Source organism: Sphaeramia orbicularis, chromosome 21 (genome assembly GCF_902148855.1).
Source record: "Sphaeramia orbicularis chromosome 21, fSphaOr1.1, whole genome shotgun sequence".
In the NCBI taxonomy this organism is placed as follows: domain Eukaryota; kingdom Metazoa; phylum Chordata; class Actinopteri; order Kurtiformes; family Apogonidae; genus Sphaeramia; species Sphaeramia orbicularis.
In genome coordinates this window covers 9,872,986-9,891,458 of record NC_043977.1, presented here as the reverse complement: position 1 = coordinate 9,891,458, position 18,473 = coordinate 9,872,986, and the positions used below count along the sequence as shown (strand labels likewise).

The 18,473-nt window shown below is 35.0% G+C and overlaps 1 protein-coding gene across 2 annotated transcripts in view; it reads right to left on the bottom strand.

The window, feature by feature from the left end:
- Positions 1–1,020: 1,020 nt before the first annotated feature.
- LOC115412504 (high affinity cGMP-specific 3',5'-cyclic phosphodiesterase 9A-like) overlaps positions 1,021–18,473 on the bottom strand; it is a 40,178-nt gene continuing 22,725 nt past the window's right edge. Inside the window, exons 7-19 of one of the 2 annotated variants that reach the window (XM_030125062.1) lie at positions 12,947–13,031; positions 11,471–11,531; positions 9,973–10,047; positions 9,403–9,489; positions 9,008–9,112; positions 8,739–8,821; positions 8,191–8,347; positions 6,238–6,351; positions 5,545–5,649; positions 4,200–4,328; positions 3,918–4,013; positions 3,620–3,682; positions 1,021–1,356 (exon numbers count right to left, since the gene is read on the bottom strand). In XM_030125062.1, the coding sequence (XP_029980922.1) occupies positions 3,632–3,682; positions 3,918–4,013; positions 4,200–4,328; positions 5,545–5,649; positions 6,238–6,351; positions 8,191–8,347; positions 8,739–8,821; positions 9,008–9,112; positions 9,403–9,489; positions 9,973–10,047; positions 11,471–11,531; positions 12,947–13,031 (1,148 nt within the window). In that variant the 3' untranslated portion in view covers positions 1,021–1,356; positions 3,620–3,631. Of the gene's footprint in view, positions 1,357–3,619; positions 3,683–3,917; positions 4,014–4,199; positions 4,329–5,544; positions 5,650–6,237; positions 6,352–8,190; positions 8,348–8,738; positions 8,822–9,007; positions 9,113–9,402; positions 9,490–9,824; positions 9,900–9,972; positions 10,048–11,470; positions 11,532–12,946; positions 13,032–18,473 lie in introns of both variants that reach the window. The other variant, XM_030125061.1, reaches the window with a different exon arrangement.

Genomic DNA, 18,473 nt, shown 5'->3' with positions numbered 1-18,473 from the left:
TTGAGCTCGATAGAACTGAGCATGTGCAAAAGGGAACAAGTGATTGGAGAATGGCACAATACTGGACACAGTTCAATGACTTTAGATGGAACAAAACCTTTTTTCACTACTGTATGTTAGAGTGGTGCAGGATTTGTATAAGAAGAGTATGACAGTAGTGAGGTGTGCATCAGGGATCAGCTCTGAGGCCCTTCATGTTTACCATAGTGATGCACAGATGAGGTTCAGCAGGAATCTCCATGGACTGAGATGTTTGTGGAGGAAAACCTGGAGAGGTGGAGATATGGACTGGAAAGAAGAGAAATGAAAGTCAGGAAAAGTAAGAAGTATTAGGAGTAGTAGTAGGAAGTAGTGAATGTAGTAGTTTGAGGAGGAGGAGTAAGAATAGTAGTAGTAGGATTAGGGAGGTTGTAGTGGTAGTAGTGACATACTTTAGTTCAGTTTATGTCAAAACATTTTGTTTGTTTTTCTCTTTTCTCCTTCCATTTCATTTTAAAATGTCTAATTTTGATCAGTTTCTGTCACTGAGGAAAAAAAGCAGAAAATAATTCAGATTAAGAACCTGAAAACAGAATGTCCACTTATTTCTACTCAAAACAATGATGATTAATTAATAGTTGATGACTGATCAATTAATCCTTAATTTGTCTGAAAATAAGGAGTTTTTTAAATGAAAATATTAGATTAGATTAAATCTCTTAATGGGAGGATGTGAACCATCACCTGAAGATCCTGAAACCTGGACCTGGATTTGGAAAATGTAGATGTTTCTTCCATTAAAGGAGTTAAATGTCCTCTTTAATCTGCATTTTAAGACTCACTGGTTCATTATTTCACATCAGATTAAGTTCAAGTTTGTACTGAACATCCATGAAACACTGAGGATTATTGATGACGTCCATCAGTTAAAGACAGAATCCAGGACCTGAAATACGACGTCCAGACTCAGACCTAAGCTGGATCTGCTGATGCTCAGGTTGTTCAGAGACAAATAGTCCAGACACGTTGTGTAATTAAAGTAATCATTTTATTTTTTGTAGAAAGAACAAAAGTCACTAAAAATCTGTACAAGCTGTAAAAAAAACAACCACATGTCAAAAACAAAGTCCTAAGTTGTTCTGGGTGAAGTGTGCTGTACAAATGCAGACGTTCCCTGAAGAGGTTTTAGATTGTCCATGTGGTCCTCCAGTCCATCAGGAGTTTGTCTAAAGCTGCTCTGTCACGTCACAAAGCTCCACCCCCTCCGCTCGCTGCCAGAGGAAGCTCCGCCCTGACCCGAAGCGGACGCCGCGACCCGCCCAGACCAGATTATCAACGTCACACTGCTTCACTGTGGTGATCTACGCTCAACTGGTGCTGGAAGACAAACCACAGGATGCAGAATCAGAGACCAGGTCTGAGGATCCAGGTCTGAGGCCTCTGGATCCAGATCTGGATCAGATTGACATGTCTGCAGTGAATGAGGAGTTGAGCTGATGAGTAGTACCAGTATCCAGGTGAGCATATTATGTACACTTTGCAGTCCATGTTATAAAAGGTCAGTAAATAGGATTTTATTCATCTTTTTTCTTATATCCTTCAAATAATGATAATCTATTGTTTTTAAATAATTTCCTGAATGTTGTAAAAATAAAAACTACAATAAACACACAAAAACTACATTTTGTGAAGAATAATAAAATCATTTTATAAATTGTCATTGATTCTTTAACCTTCCGGTATTGGGGTGAGCATATTATGCACACTTTGCACTTCATGTTATAAAAGGTCATATTATTATTTTTAGTTGTTTTAGGTTACAATTCAAAAGTTGTTCATTTTTGTATGATTTTTAAAATTCTGACCCATCCACTAAAATCAGCACATTGTAAACAGTGTTTAATTCCTACACTAACACCATTCTACCAAGTGAGTACAAAATGCACACTGACACGTTTTAGCATTTAACATTTGACCTAGAACAAAAAAAACACTAATGTGATGTTAGTGTTAATCATAGACATATGCCAGGATGAAAAAAAAAATAAAAATAAACCCAAATCCAATCTTTATGTAGAATATTTTAAAAAAAGAAAGAAAAAGTTTTTGTGGTTTTTTTTTGTGTCAAAAAATATGGTTTGGTGATTAAAGGAACTCTGGAGGGTTAATATCACCTGAATGTTCATTTTATGTAGAAATGTTCTAGTACTGAGGAACTTCCACATCCTGAAAATGTTCCTCAACGTCTGATCTAAATGTCAAGCACATCAGAACATTCTCTCACTGGTTCTGGTCACATTGTCATAGAAACAGATCAACTGAATTATCACTAATTCTACAGACGTTTTAACAAGGTTATAATGATCATACATCTGCTTTTCTCTATTTATGGATCAACACACAGCTGAAATATACAGGAAACATATAAACAATAATAAAAACTACTAATTCAGAATAAAAATATTATTATTATAGACACTGTACTGGATCACCTGTACATAGAAAAAAAAAACAAAAAAACATATATATATATATATATATATATATATATATATATATATATATATATATATACATACATATACATACATACATACATATATATATATATATATATATATATATATATATATATATACATATACATATACATATATATATATATATATATATATATATATATATATATATATATATACATACATATACATATACATATATATATATATATATATATATATATATATATATATATATATATATATATATATATATAAAGAAGAAGAACTGAAGAATGTTTGGACTTTTTTGTGCGTTTTTAACACTAAGGACATATATTACATCCTGTAATTATTATATTTTTATAAAGAGTCTTATAAAATAAATTTCAGCGATTTCTCTACTGTCATAAAAACTGAAGCCACTGAAACATTTGACCTCAGATTTCTCTACAATCCAGATAAAATATAAAGTATTCAACTGAAGATACAGATGGAGTTTGTACATTATTTTCAAAAGTGTAAATATGTCTGGAGCAGATTTGTTTGTCTGAGTTATTTTAATATTCTGATGATATTTATGTAAAAATGTAGAAGATTTAGTCAAATATTAACAACAAAAGTCATGGAAACAGCTCACCCCTCGTTACATTTACTTTTTAAGACTTTTTCACATCAAAAATGACCTAAAATCATGAAACTGCAGAATAAAAAAGTGACTGTGAATATGTGTGACCACTAGAGGAAGCAGTGAGACACAACTTCAGATGTTGATAGTTGAAGTCACTGACATTTTTGTACTATTTTTACATTGAATTAATAATTTAATGTATATATATGTATATATATATTTTTCTATTTTAAGGACTTTTTTTTTTTTAGATTTTTTAAAATAAATATTCCAGTTATTTATGTTGAAAAGTCAAACATAATATGACCAAATTGACCAAATCTAAGGGATCAGTTTAGACTTAACCAGTTTTTTTTTTGACATTTTCATGTTGTTTCTCACTTTGAATCAGATGCATTTTACACTGAAACTAATAAAAACTGAACAAAAAACCTGACGTTAAAACCTGAACTGACCTTGGAGGTTGAACAGACAATGTCCCAGTGGATGAATCATTTCTGTTCATTCATACCTTATCAAACGTTTACTTCTTCTTTCCTCCCATGGTCAGATTCTCACTTTTTTTCTTCTGCACCTGAAGGACATGAGGACCCATCAGTCAGAATAAAACACACACAAAAACTCAGATAAAACACAGATAAAAACAGATGAAACCAGATAAAACAAATAAAACCAGGTAAAACCAGATGAAACCAGATAAAATAAATAAAAACAGATAAAAACAGATGAAACCAGATGAAACAAATAAAACCAGATAAAATAAATAAAACCAGACAAAACTAATAAACCCAGATGAAACGGGGTCTGACCTCGTTCATGGCGTCATCGATCTGTTTCAGTTCCTCGTATCTGTCTCTGGATTCTCTGAGCGGTTGAACCATCGCCTCCTCGATCTGAGGAAACAACTGGACACAAACACAAACTGCATCAGAACCAAAACCAGATCAGAACCAGAACCTCTGGGTGCATCAAACACCTTTATCTGTCCAGGTTTAGACTCCGTCCATACCCGGGTCTGGGTGATCCTGATCAGTCTGCTTCGATTAGTATCTGTTCAATCTGTTTTAGTTTAGATGGAGGACGTGTCTCACCTTCATCACAGTCTCGAACATGGGGATGAGGACGAACTTGATGAATCCGATCTGGGCCGTGGGTTTGGTCACCTTCTCTCTGTCCATGAACGGAGCCACAGGAAGTCCTTCAGTCTTCTCCCGGTCACTCTGAGACCATGACAGATGCACAATCAGAACCAGAACCAGAACCAGGACCAGAACCAGAACCAATAAATAACAAGGATTAAAACAGGACGGAACTCAGTGAACATATGAAGAACAGAAAAACACTGAGGACTAGCTCCATGTGATTCAGATGAGGAATGAGTTTATTTATTTTTTTCTATTTGAATTGAATTGTATGTTTTACTTCTGTTTATGTCACTGAACATTAAATAAGGATCGACCTCAATGATCTTCACATTTCAATAAAATAATATAAAACAGTAAAAACAACCCGTTAAATGATGATCTGAGTATTGGACACGCTTCTGTTCTGTTTACACTGAACATCTATTATCATCATTGAAAAATTTCACAAAATAAGGAGTGAAAAAACATTGTCATATAGTGAAATAAAAATGAGGCTTTGTAAAAAAAAAAAAAAAAAAAAAGATAGAAAATGTGCAGTACATTTATAAAATTAACAGAAATAAACTCAAATTACTGAAAAAATTATTAAATTATTTTAGTTTAATTAATTTTTCATACATGATCAATGAAAAATTCCTGAATCACAAACTCCAGATTATTTTTCTGGTGACGTTTCCTGCTCAGTAAAATATTATATGACCTGTTTATTTGTGTAACTATATTATTATATGTGGCATAAAGGTTTGGTGAAAAGATAGTATTTTTGCATCATATTCTTGTTTTCAAGTCATGAAGCCACAAAACAATCGATTGAAACCATAAATCATCAAAAACCTTATATTTTTGGCTAAATCACAGACTCGACAAATACCAAAATTAGAAAAGGAAAATGGTAAAAATGATACGTTAAATGTTCGATAAAAATAGCATTTTACAAAAAGAAAATGACATATAAGTGAGTTGTATATCCACAAAACAAGTAAAATGAAGTGAAATTATGGAGAAAAAGTTTAGACTTTTCACAATAAATGTTTTAAATTTTTAACTCTCAAATCTGTATAAAACACTACGAAAACTGAAACTAACAGTTGGTTTTTGATATTAACTGATTTATGAACTAAATATTATTTTTTATTTATTGTTGTTGATAATTGGTTTTTTGTGGATCCAAGGAACAATAGTCTTTAATGATGAAAATTGAAGTAAATAATAATAGCTTACTAAATAAATAGTAAATAAACTCTGAAACTATTAAAACCTTAACTCAACTAAACTAGGAGTAGACTCTGACCTGCATGAAATACTCCTCCAGCAGACAGTCGACCCACGGTTCGGCCACTTCCATCGGACGAACTTCGTTGGAAATGTCACAGCATTTGATGAGCACCATCTTCAGCTGGAGAGGTCAAAGGTCACACAGACACAGGGTTTGGGTCACGTGAACCCAAGAAAGGACTCCCATTATAACAGGGCTAGATTTATTTATGTTGTTGTTCACTACTGTTTTTATTACAGTTATTGTTTTGCTATTTTCTTGTGGTATTTTTTGTGTGTATATTCGTTGTTGTGCTGCTATTGGAACCTCAATTTCCTGAGAGATCAATAAAGTTCTATCTAACCTAATCTAATCTAATCTAATGTGGGTTCAATCATTTACACAACTGGAAATGAAGTGGAGATAAAAGATAAAATGCAAAAATACGTTTCACTGGTAAATAATGATATGAAATATATTATATCTAAATAATAACCAGATATTTAACAGATACTGAACTATTATTGGGTTTTTTTTCTTTTATTTCTTCAGCCTGTAGCATTCTGATTGGAGGATCACCGGTGAAATGCATCCTGGGAGTTGCAGTCTTACCCAGTGTGTGCGTCTCATTCTGAATGTGTTGAATGTAAATGTGTGTCTGTTCGACTGTCCTGGTTGTGTGGTTTTTCTTTTTTTTGTGTGTGTGTGTTGTGTTTTTGTGGTTCTTACACAGGTGACGTGTTCCTCGTCTGTGTAGTCGAAGTTGTCGACTTTCTGTTTGAAGGAGTCGAGGATCTCGCCGTGTCGCGCCATGTCAGTGGCGAGGATCAGCGTGATGGTTCCCTGAAACGACCCGACACACAAACACCTCATGATGTTAGAAACAAACCTCAATGTCATTAAACGCATCAGGAAACAAATGAATCATGTAATTACAGATCCATCCTGATTGTGTGATGATGGTTGTTGTGTTGATGCGTTTGTCGTCACTCGTTGTTTGTCTGTTCAGTCAATTCCTCTTTTGTTATTTCTGACCCATTTAAAGAAGAGTCAGACCTTTAATTATAGCAGTTTTAAATCAGTACAACACAAACCTCAAACACTGTTATTGTATTAAAACACTGAGGTCTGAAAAACAGGTTAAAACCACTTAAATAGATTTTAATTCACTGTTTCCATCAGAAACAAACTGCACTGGACATGAACACAGGTCAGAGATGAGTCTAGGGATGTTAAATTAAAGAAAATAACCAGGAAAATGAAGAAAAATGAATAAAATAGTAAAGCAGAGAAACCAACATCAACAAAACATTCACAAAACAATTAATTAAATGAATAAGATAACTAAGAAAACAATAATAAAATGAACCAAAACTAAAAATAGACATATAATCACGTTCTAATCATTATAATTAACAATATAATTGGGAAAATAAATAAATAAGCGTAAAATAACCAAGAAAATGATGAAAGATTAATAAAACCATACAGAAAAGAAAGCCAAATCAACAACAAAAAAATTCACAAAATAATCAAAAGACCGAAGAAAATAATTTGGAAAAAACAAAAATAACAATGAATTAAGAAAAAAAAAAGAGTAAAATCATCAGTGATCAAATAAAACAGAACAACATATGACATATAAAAAATATTATTGAATAATCAAGAAAATGAGACAATGAACAAAAAATAAGCAAAATTAAGAAAATCTGGACATGAACCTGTACATTAACATCTCATCTGTCGTACGCTAATGTTTCACCTGTTGTACGCTAACATCTCACCTGTCGTATGCTAATGTTTCAGGTGTCGTGCACTAACGTTTCACCCGTCGTACGCTAACATCTCACCTGTCATATGCTAATGTTTTAGCTGTCGTACGCTAATGTTTCACATGTTGTACACTAACATCTCACCTGTCGTATGCTAATGTTTCAGCTGTCGTACGCTAACATCTCACCTGTCATATGCTAATGTTTTAGCTGTCGTACGCTAATGTTTCACATGTTGTACACTAACATCTCACCTGTCGTATGCTAATGTTTCAGCTGTCGTACGCTAACATTTCACCTGTCGTGCGCTAACATCTCACCTGTCGTGCATTAATGTTTCACCTGTCATACGCTAACGTTTCACCTGTTGTACATTAACGTTTCACCTGCTGTACGCTAATGTTCCATCTGTTGTACGTTAATATTTCATCTGCAATATGCTAAGGTTTCATCTGTTGTACATTAAAGTTTCACCTGTCGTACTCATCTCACCTGTCATATGCTAATGTTTCATCTAACATTACAGTAACATCTCACCTGTCGTACGCTAACGTCTCACCTGTCGTACATTAACGTCTCACCTGTCGTACGCTAATGTCTCACTTGTTGTACGCTAACATCTCGCCTGTCGTACGCAATGTCTCACCTGTCGTACGCTAACCTCTCACTTGTCGTACGCTAACGTCTCACCTGTCATACGCTAATGTTTCACCTGTCATACGCTAATGTCTCACTTGTTGTACGCTAACATCTCACCTGTCGTACGCTAACCTCTCACCTGTCGTATGCTAACGTCTCACCTGTCATACGCTAATGTTTCACCTGTCGTACGCTAACGTCTCACCTGTCGTACGCTAATGTTTCACCTGTCGTACGCTAACGTCTCACCTGTCGTACGCTAACGTCTCACCTGTCGTATCTGTTTGAAGGCCTCGGGGTCGAAGTTGGAGAAGATGTTACAATCGGGTTGAGAGAAGATCTGAAAGGCCACGGCACAGTGATGGTTTTCCAGAGGAGAGATGTCATTATAACGAACCGCCAGCTCTGTCCTAGCGTTAATCTGGTACCTGGACATCAGAAGAACAACCACATGTCACAGATCTGACCCTTTAATCAGTATTTTACCACATCTTCACTCTGTTTGATCCAAAATCCTGCTGTTGTTTGCGTCTTGTTCAATCTTTATGACTAAAACCATGAACAACCATCTGTTTCCTCAACTTACACTCAAAACCAAATATTATCACCAGTAATTATTTGAAGTATCGAATTATTGACAAGAACTGGCGTCAAAATTCTTTAGTATAAACAAAAATCTGTGCATTTCAATCTAAACTTATGTAGGAAAATGGAAAATAATCACATTGTCAGGTTCATCTGTGCTGCTCTTCATGTTGCATCTTTTCCCCTGTTTCTTACGTGTCGCGTTGCTTTGCGTGTTTCTTGTGTGTTTCTTACGTGTTGTTGAATCCTGGGTGATCCAGGTCATGACACACAGCCGCCGTCATGAGAATCAGAATGTCCACCTGAGTGAACTTCTCCTGAAACAAACACAGGAACCGGAGTCAAAGATCACCATAGTAAAGTACAGTCAGAAGGAGGAGGAGCCAAAGGAACTCCTCCTCCACAACCTGAACCAATCAGATGGGTTCATGTCTAGAAGATGACAGATCTGACGCAGGAGACGCTATAGGTTGTAGGATTAACAGTGGCGTTGCCATGGTTACCTGGAGGCTGCAGAGCCAGATCATACTGTACATCATCTGGGTGACGCAGAAACAGTGACGGAAGTTATGGAAGGGGTTGTTCCTATAGTTGTCATGGATACACAACTGGAAACACAACAGACACACAGTCCTTTGGGAAACAGTCACTATAAAACAACATACATCCATGTTCAGTCTAAATGACTCCACAGACTGTGACATTTTTTTAATGGATTATATTTTTTAAAATGTAAAATGTAGGAAGATATGCATCTTATTTTGTTGATATTTTGTTCATTTTGATGTGAAAGACAGTGTAAACAATGTGAAAATTACCCCAAAAATTGGCCAAATAAAAAGAGGAGGAAAGTAAAGAAAAACAAACTAAATAACTTAAATAATGAGTAAAACCTCACCAGCCATCTCTTCAGTGTGATGGGGTTGATGTTGAAGTCTTTGACCAAACCCAGGTCATGGTACATATGTTCCAGACAGCTGAGCATCTGCACAACAAACATACTGAGAACTGGACCAGGTTCTACTGGTTCTACTGGTTTGTTGGTCTACAAGTCTACAGGTCTACTAGTCTACTGGACCAGGTCTACAGGTCTTGACAATTTCAAATATTACATAAATACACAGAAATGTATTTATATATTTTATATATTATATAAATTATATAAATTATCCATTATTAGACTTAAACTAACAAAAATACTACAAATGTCAAGTGTTTCTGAAGTCAAACATATAGATAAACTTCATTTTTCCATATTCCAGGTGTAGTTTATTTATATTATCTGTTTGTTAATTAGTGTTTCTTGATGATCATTCTCACCTCGTTGGGTTCCCACTGCCAAGCATCGAATGCAGGTAATCTAAGAGCTTCTACTGTCTCCTTAGACAGATGGTACTACACACAGAGGCAGCAGACAGACAGACAGACGGGGGAGAGACAGGTGTGTGGTGAGACGGGTCAGTCTTACCTCGTTGTCCTCCCACAGCCAGACGTCGAAGGCGGGTTTTTTGAGTGCGTCTATGGTCTGTTGTGACAGGATGTACTGCAGACAACAGAGCTCCCATTAACCCAGAACACCCCCACCGCCTGGCTGGGGGGGGCACGAATATATACACCCCCACCGCCTGGATGGGGGGGGGTGTATATACTGTATACTGTATGTACCTCTACAAATGCTGTATACACCTCTAAAAATACCATATATACCTCGAGAAATACTATATAGATCTCTAGAAATATTGTTTAGGCCTCTAGGAAATACTGCATATACCTCGAGAACTACTACATATACCTCTAGAAATACTGTATATAACTCGAGAACTACTACATATACCTCTAGAAATACTGTATAGACCTTGGAAAATCCTGTATAGATCTTGAGAGATACTGTATAGACTTTGAGGAATACTGTATATACCTCTAATAATATTATTTAGACCTTTGGAAATACTGTATATACCTCTAGAAATACTGTATAGATCTTGAGAAATACTGTATAGATCTCTAGAAATATTGTTTAGGCCTCTAGAAATACTGCATATGCCTCGAGAAATACGATATATACCTCAAGAAATACTGTATAGACCTCGAGAAATATTATTTAGACCTTTGGAAATACTGTATATACCTCTAGAAATACTGTATAGATCTTGAGAAATACTGTATAGATCTCTAGAAATATTGTTTAGGCCTCTATAAATACTGCATATACCTCGAGAAATACTGTATATACCTCAAGAAATACTGTATAGACCTCGAGAAATATTGTGTAGACCTCCAGAAATACTGCATCTACCTCTAGAAATACTGTATATACCTTCATAAATACTGTACCTCTATAAATACTGTAAATACCTCTAGAAATACGATATATGCACCTCTATATATACTGTATATACCCCTCTAGAAAAACTGTACATACCTTTATAAATACTGTATATACCTCTAGAAATTCTGCATATACATCTATAAATACTATATACATGAATTTCCACAATAATGTTTCTTTTTTGACATATGTTTTAATCTAATGTCAGTTCCTCTTACAGTTCTGTTATACACTTCTGACACCCTCTAATATAAAATCATCATATATCAATATTTTTCTACATTTTTCTGTATAAAACTCTTAAACCACTTGGGGGGGGGTGGTATATACACCCACACCGCTTACCAAAACTACCACATGTTCAATGTCCAAATGTTCTACTGCAGTAAAAACAGTGTGGACGTATGCAGACTCATATGTTACTATATGGAACGCTGAGGTGTCATCAGGTTTTAGTGGTGCGTTCACTGACTTCTATCAGATTGACCTACTGAACAGGCAGATTTCTGAGAATAAACCATAAACCTCTGGTCTCCATCTACACCTTTGGACTAAAAAGAAAACATCTGCACAAACATGAGGGGGCGGGGCTTCTGTCTTCACCTGATGTCACCTGAGCGTCAGAGGAAATGCTCACCTTTGGATACGAGGGGACGTCTCTGCGAGGAGTCAGTTTCTTATTGTCCTCTAGGAAGTTACTGCAGGACCAGAAGAAAAACATTATTCACACTGAGAATAAACAGAGATAAAACCTTCCATCTGCATCTTCAACCTCCACCAGCATCAACTCTGACTTAACTTTGATTTAGTTTAGTTGAATTATTCATATTAACACTGTTTCCTCAGTCTGATCTATTAACATTGTCTTTAAAATGTGTGATTTTTATGTAACTTACAGCAAACAATGAAGGGTTTCTATTTATTTATTCCAGGTTTTTATGTTTGTTTGTTTTTTATTTATAGTCTATTTTTAGCTGTTTATGTCCCGTTTCATTCATTCACATTTCTTTTTAACTTGTCTGAATGATGATAAACTAGAAATCTTGAGTCTCGACAGATGATTTAAAACTCTGATAAACTACCATGACTGTGACTTTCTTTTCAAATTTTAATTAACTTTTTTTTCATGGAAATTTTTTATTATTACTATTATTTCAAATTTATTTTATTTCAGTCTTATTTTATGTAAATTTTTATTTATTTATTCATTTTGTCAAGACAATTTCTTGATTTAGAATTTTATGTTTTGTTTCACAGTGATCGCCTACTGTTTTTATACACTGTATAAGTTATGTTGTTAATGTTGTTTTGTATCTTGTCTGAAAAACTTATATAAAAATATTGTGAAAAAAACTCTGATAAACATGTTTCTGTTCCAACTAATACAAGTCAAAACCTACATACTCATTTTTAAGTCGGTCGATGAAACCTCTGAAAATCAGTCCAGTTAAAGGTTATTTCAGACACTGTAGAACATCAGCTGAAACTAAAATGATCATTACTGTATAAATAAATCAGTTATTTCTGTGTTAATATGTTACATTTCATGCCTTTGCATTGCTTGTTTTTGTGTGAAAACAATTGAAGTATCGTCTCTAATGATGCTTGTTAAAAGGACAAGTTGTAATATGATTAAATAAAAATAAATAATACACAAAATGGTGTAAAGCAACTGGTGAGTTCAGTGCTGTATCCCATATTGACTCTTACGATGATTTTCTCGAAAAATTAAAGTAAAAAGCGTCTAATATTAAATAAATAAAATAAAAATAAATGTGTTTATATAAGGGACAGATAGCTGTAATTAGTTCTTAAATCCTTGTATACAGATTAAAGGTTTAAGTAAGAAATGCACTAAATATTTGGCATTTATTTCACTAAATATTGGTGTTTTGTGCATATATTTGTGTATGTGTTTTCTTATTTATAACATGTCTCTTACACATTATTTAAATATTTGCATCTTTTTCTTCATTTCTTCTGTACATTTTATATGAAGTACAGATGACTGGTCACATGACATAACCCCAGTGGATTGTGGGTATTAAAGACAGTTTCTCTGTTGTGTTTCCTGTTGTAAATAAATCCATTCATGCTGTTGTTTTTCAGTCACCTGTTGTTTCTCGACACCATCTCCTCTCGTAGTTTCTTGATGTCGTTGCGACATTTCTCTATCTCCACCACCTTCATCCCCTCCACTGAAGACAGAAACATTAAATGTCTGTTAGAGTCAATATTTGACCTCAACTTACTAAAAAAATAAACAAAATGAAGAAAATAACAGAGAAAAGAAAGAAAATAATCAGGAAAATTAAAATTAATAAGAAATAAACAAAATGAAGAAAACTTTAAGAAAATGATCATGAAAATTAAGAAAAATTATTAGGAAACAAAATGAAGAGAAATACTTTTTAAAAAATCAAGAAATCAAAAAAAAAAAAAATGAAGAAAAAAGAAAATAACCCATAAACTGAGAAAAACATTAACTAAAAAGAAACAAAATTGAAAGAAGAGTAAGTAAATAATTAAGAAAATGAAGAAAAAATTCATAAAATGAGGAAAATGAACCGGATAAGTGAAACCTGAGTTTTTGTCTGAGATATTCTTTATATTTTCAGCAAAAACAGGAGAAAATTCCTCATTATCAGTCGATTCACTATGATTCTATTATTTTGGAGGCATTGAATGTGATTGAAGACATTGAACATGCTTCTGTGTTGTCATTATTTATCATATTATTATTATTATTATTTATCAACATCATTTATTTATTTAAACCCTCAAAAACACAAAGAGGCAGATGCTGATGAATTCCAGAAATTAAGACACTGGAGCCACATGTTTAAAAAAAAAAAAAAAGACTAAAACACTGGTTGGATCAGTTACAGACGATAAAATAAAGATGAAATTAATGGTCATGTGTATAAATGTATATCAACATTATTATTATTATTATTATTATTGAACCTGTGATCAAACTGACCGTGGGCGACATGTATGCATCATGACCTGAGGGGGGGCTTGGGGCTTGGGGTGGGTGATGATGAGTCACATGGTCAGTCCCATAGTTACATAACCTCAAGACCCATATGTCAGGCACAAAGCAGATGCACATAAATGCCACTTCAGCTAAAGTTCTCGTCTCCACAAACTGAAGGATAAACTGCAAACAGCGTGATGCCTTCACTGTCCTCAAACGCCACAGCAGGGCATGATGGGAAATGACCAGAGCTCCATCAACCCTCATCAGATCGTCTACATCCTCGTTACTGTGTCATAATTATCTGCCTCCATGCTTAAAATCTGTCCTCTTATTCTTACTCTTCTGACTCGGTGCTCTGCCACTTCATACGAGCACGCAGATTGCCTGGATACCTGGTCGCTACGGCAACAGCGTGGCACCCACACAGATCTGCGTCCTCTCATCACTTCGGTCGCCATGGTCACCTATTCTGACGGGGAGCTGGAGCATAGTGAGAGGCGACCTTTCCGAGCTGGATGATGCACAGACTGTTCCTGAACACACCGTGGCTGCTGATTAAAGGTTTACGGCGCCATTCATCCATCGCAGCGAATCATCGACTTCCTGACACTTTATTTTAGAACTGAAAGTCCATCATATCGAATAAAAATAAAAGTTTTTATTGCTCATATTCATGGTAGAAGTCCACCATTAGACGATTATTTAAATATATTAATGATAGTTTTATTACCGTTGATAATGTTTAATTTCTTCAAGATTTTATATTAATTAATTAATTAATTAAAAAAGATGTAGTATAGAACATGATGCAGAAAACATAAGACAAAAACAGCAGCAAAGGAGAGGGTGTCTCTAAGACCCTAGAAATGTAGAAATACTTGAAGTTTGTGAGGAGGTAGTTTTGTAATTATTACTTAAGTAAAATTTGTTAATGAAGAAAAAGAAACAAAAAAGAAGCAAAATAACCAACAAAAGGGGGAAAATGAACAAGAAATTAAGAGAAAAAAAAGAAAATAATCAAGAAAAACAGAAAAATTTATATAAAAAAATGAAATAACTAAGAAAATGAAGAAAAATTAATAAAACAAATAACAAATAAAAACAGGAGGAAAAGTGGCTTCAAAAATCAAAAATAAGTCTTTTCACGTGAAGAACCAGGACTCAAATATAAACTTGTCCAAACTGAAGTGACTCTGAATCCACCTGTGGATCAACAGCACAAAGTGAACCGAGGTCACGTTGTCATGGCGACGTGGAGTCAGAGTAAAAGAAGTAAACATCAGCCTGTCGTCTGTTTGTTAACATCGCTGAGAGAACAAGGTTAAAGCTGTAAGTGGAAGTCGGAGGTTTCCACGGTTACACATCATCACATCAGCTGTTCATGTCAAGGGTTTATTTTCTATTTTCTCATCGTTTTAGCTGCAGTGTTTGTTAGTTTTTGTAAGTAAGATTATTTCATTATTATTTTTTTGTTAACTTTGCACATTATTTTATTCATCTTCATTTTATTTATTATTTTCTTCATTATGTTCTTTTTTTTTTGGAAAATTTTGTTTAATTTGTTCATCATTTTGTATATTTTATTGTTTGTGGCAACTTCCAAATTAAATCACTCTCTACATTTCACCTTTATTAATTGATTTATCTCCATTTATTATAATATTATCCTCTGTATTTTTCAGTGTAATGTCATGTATTGTCTATGTTCAATTCACTGATCATGTAGATGTTCATTAAAGATCAGAGTAAATTCAAAGCTTATATCAAAACAGAGAAAACTGAAGAAAAAGTGAATTTTTCACTAAAATATATCATTAACTGAACATTGCTGAACATATTTTTGTCAACATCATTTATTTTGAAAAATCTCCACACTCTTCACACTCTCCACACATTACTCCTCCACTGTGTACCTGCTGCACTTAACTGCAAATGTCACGCTGCCATAAGTGGTATCGGTGTGGTTGTATTGCCATGGCTCCATGTCCTTGGGCAAGACACTTCACCCTCCTTGCCTCCAGTGCTGCTACTCACACTGGTGTATGAATGCGTGTGAATGTTCGGTGGTGGTCGGAGGGGCCATAGGCGCGGATTGGCAGCCACGCTTTCGTCAGTCTGCCCCAGGGCAGCTGTGGATACAAATGTAGTTTACCACCACCAGAGGGAGAATGTACACACGCTGAGTATCGGACCCGATACCCAATACTGGTATCAGTATTAGTGCATCCCTATCAATCATCTTTGACCACAGATCAGAACAAATTAGTCCAAAATGGTATATTAGTTTGGTTCCTGAATCTGAATCCTCTCTAGTGTAAACTTTTAGAAATTACTTAATATAGTTTTAAATCACACACTTTGCAAAATACTGTTTAAATTATGTGGAAATCAATGCATTTCTTCAGAGGTAAATTTCCACATACTTTTGTTCATTTGTGTATGTAGACATATTGTCCATGTACCTGCAGCTCTGTTTCTATTGACCTTTATCTTTAATCGTAGCCTCAGTACGAAGGATGAAGCGATTGCGAAACGCTGATTAAATGTTCCTGTGGGTTATAACTCCACCAGAACACTGAGACCTATTTCATAAAGCTGAAGGTGCTGAAGGACAGGACAGTACCGGGACAAAACAACACCTTTATTGATCAGTTTTATGTCTTTACAGCTTCAGTCGATACATGATGCCAAGATGCCATCGCTCAAACGGAGCTGAATGCGAAGCGCTGTGATGAGGAACAAACTTCCTCCTTGCCTCATAAAATGTTGAAAAGCCGGAAGCAGTTGGATATCTGCTGTTGTGTAAGTGTGAGGCCGACAACACGCCGGCGTCCGCTCTGATATGGTCAATGTTCAGCACATTCCAACAACACGCTGAGGTCGACGGCCTCTGCAGGCGCTAACAGAGTGCAGCGCTTCCACTTATCTAATCGCCGTCTCGTAAACGGGAACTCGGGTTCAGACGACATGTAGCCAAGGCGTGCACTTATCTACACACTAACACTACACACTACTGTATGGACGACAAACTGCACAGACAATGGACACAAAATGTGACCAAAAGATACAAACCACTGATTAAACTTCAACTACAACTCCCATGGTGCACTTCACCAGCAGACAGCCAATCACAGAGCTTCAGGCTGTGTTCAATTATGACGTAGAAACTGAAAACACGTGAATCTGTAGCTAAATTCAGTAACCATGGAAACAGCTTCAGTTACCAACCGCAACAATGTAGCAAAGTTTAAAATTCTCTACAGCTGCTTTAGTGGTTTCTTCTACCCGGCAACAGCAGCTGATTGGTCGAATTATTCCAAATGCAGGTCAGGTCAGAAAGGGATATAATTAATGATTCATCCAGGAGGAAAATGACATTTATATGTTTACAGGTGGTGATATAAGGAGAATCTATTCTATATCCAGTCAATTTTCACATTAAAACCCAACAAATAAACAGCAATTACAGGAAAACTCCACACATTATATATCAACAAATAAAAGACACATAGTCGAATCTAACACTGAGTACAAATACATGACCATAAAAATCCAATAAATGGAAGGAATCAGATATCTGTAATAATCAAATCTGATGCACTTCAGAAATGCAATACTCAAAAAATCCTCATGGACCGTTTCAGTCCATTATGGGATTTCTTTTGGAATACGTGAGTACATAGTGATGGTAGAAACAAACTTCCTGTTATTGTTTTCCACTCATTTTATGAATTTACCACTTATGTTTTCTATGATTTTTGTTCTTTTTTTTTCCCCACATATGCACAGATGTAACAGAACTGAATAAATCAGATTAACCTGTATACATGCATGAAGACATGGGAGTATTAGGGACAAATCCAGGTGTGTTAATCTGATTTATTATAATCAGATTACTGCTGTTATTTGATAAAACAAATCAGATTATACTGTTTACATGATCAGTAATAATCTGATAACTCCAAAAATAAGATATTAATCAGAGTTTTAGTGTGGATGTAAACAGGTTCAGTGGTGCATTCACTGTCCTTTTTAACATCCTTGACAGAAAATGATAAATAAATAAATAAATAAATATATCATGTTTGATATTCCATGTGTATAATCTGCATCGGACATGCAGCATTTTATCTTCATTGCATTGTTCTTGCTGTTTGGATGTGTATTTCTTCTTCTTCTGATTGGAAAATCCACTGACTAGAGTCTCAGTGATGATTTCAGGAACATTAAGTGCAGAGTCATGATCTGAGCTTATGACACCTCTGATAATTAACAACCTGTTAATAAAGTGTGAACTCTATGTCCATAAAGATAAGCAGCTCTGTGGTACCTTTATACCTGAGTTCAGATGAATTCAGGTCCACAGGAGGTTTCTGTCCTGAACCTGAACCGTTCATTGAATCTCAACGTCCACCTGTGCAGTTATATAATCATAAAACACCGCAGGATTAGGGTGCAGTGTGTATATAGTGATAGTATGGATTCAGTGAGTCCGTTTACATCCACACTAATACTCGGATTATTATCTGATTAGTAGAAGTATCAGATTATTATTGATCATAAATCTGTGTTTCATTACGGAGAATGGGATCCCTCGGCACCGCCTTAGGCCCCATCATTTATACGTTTACATTATTGTATTTTCAGATGTAGGTCT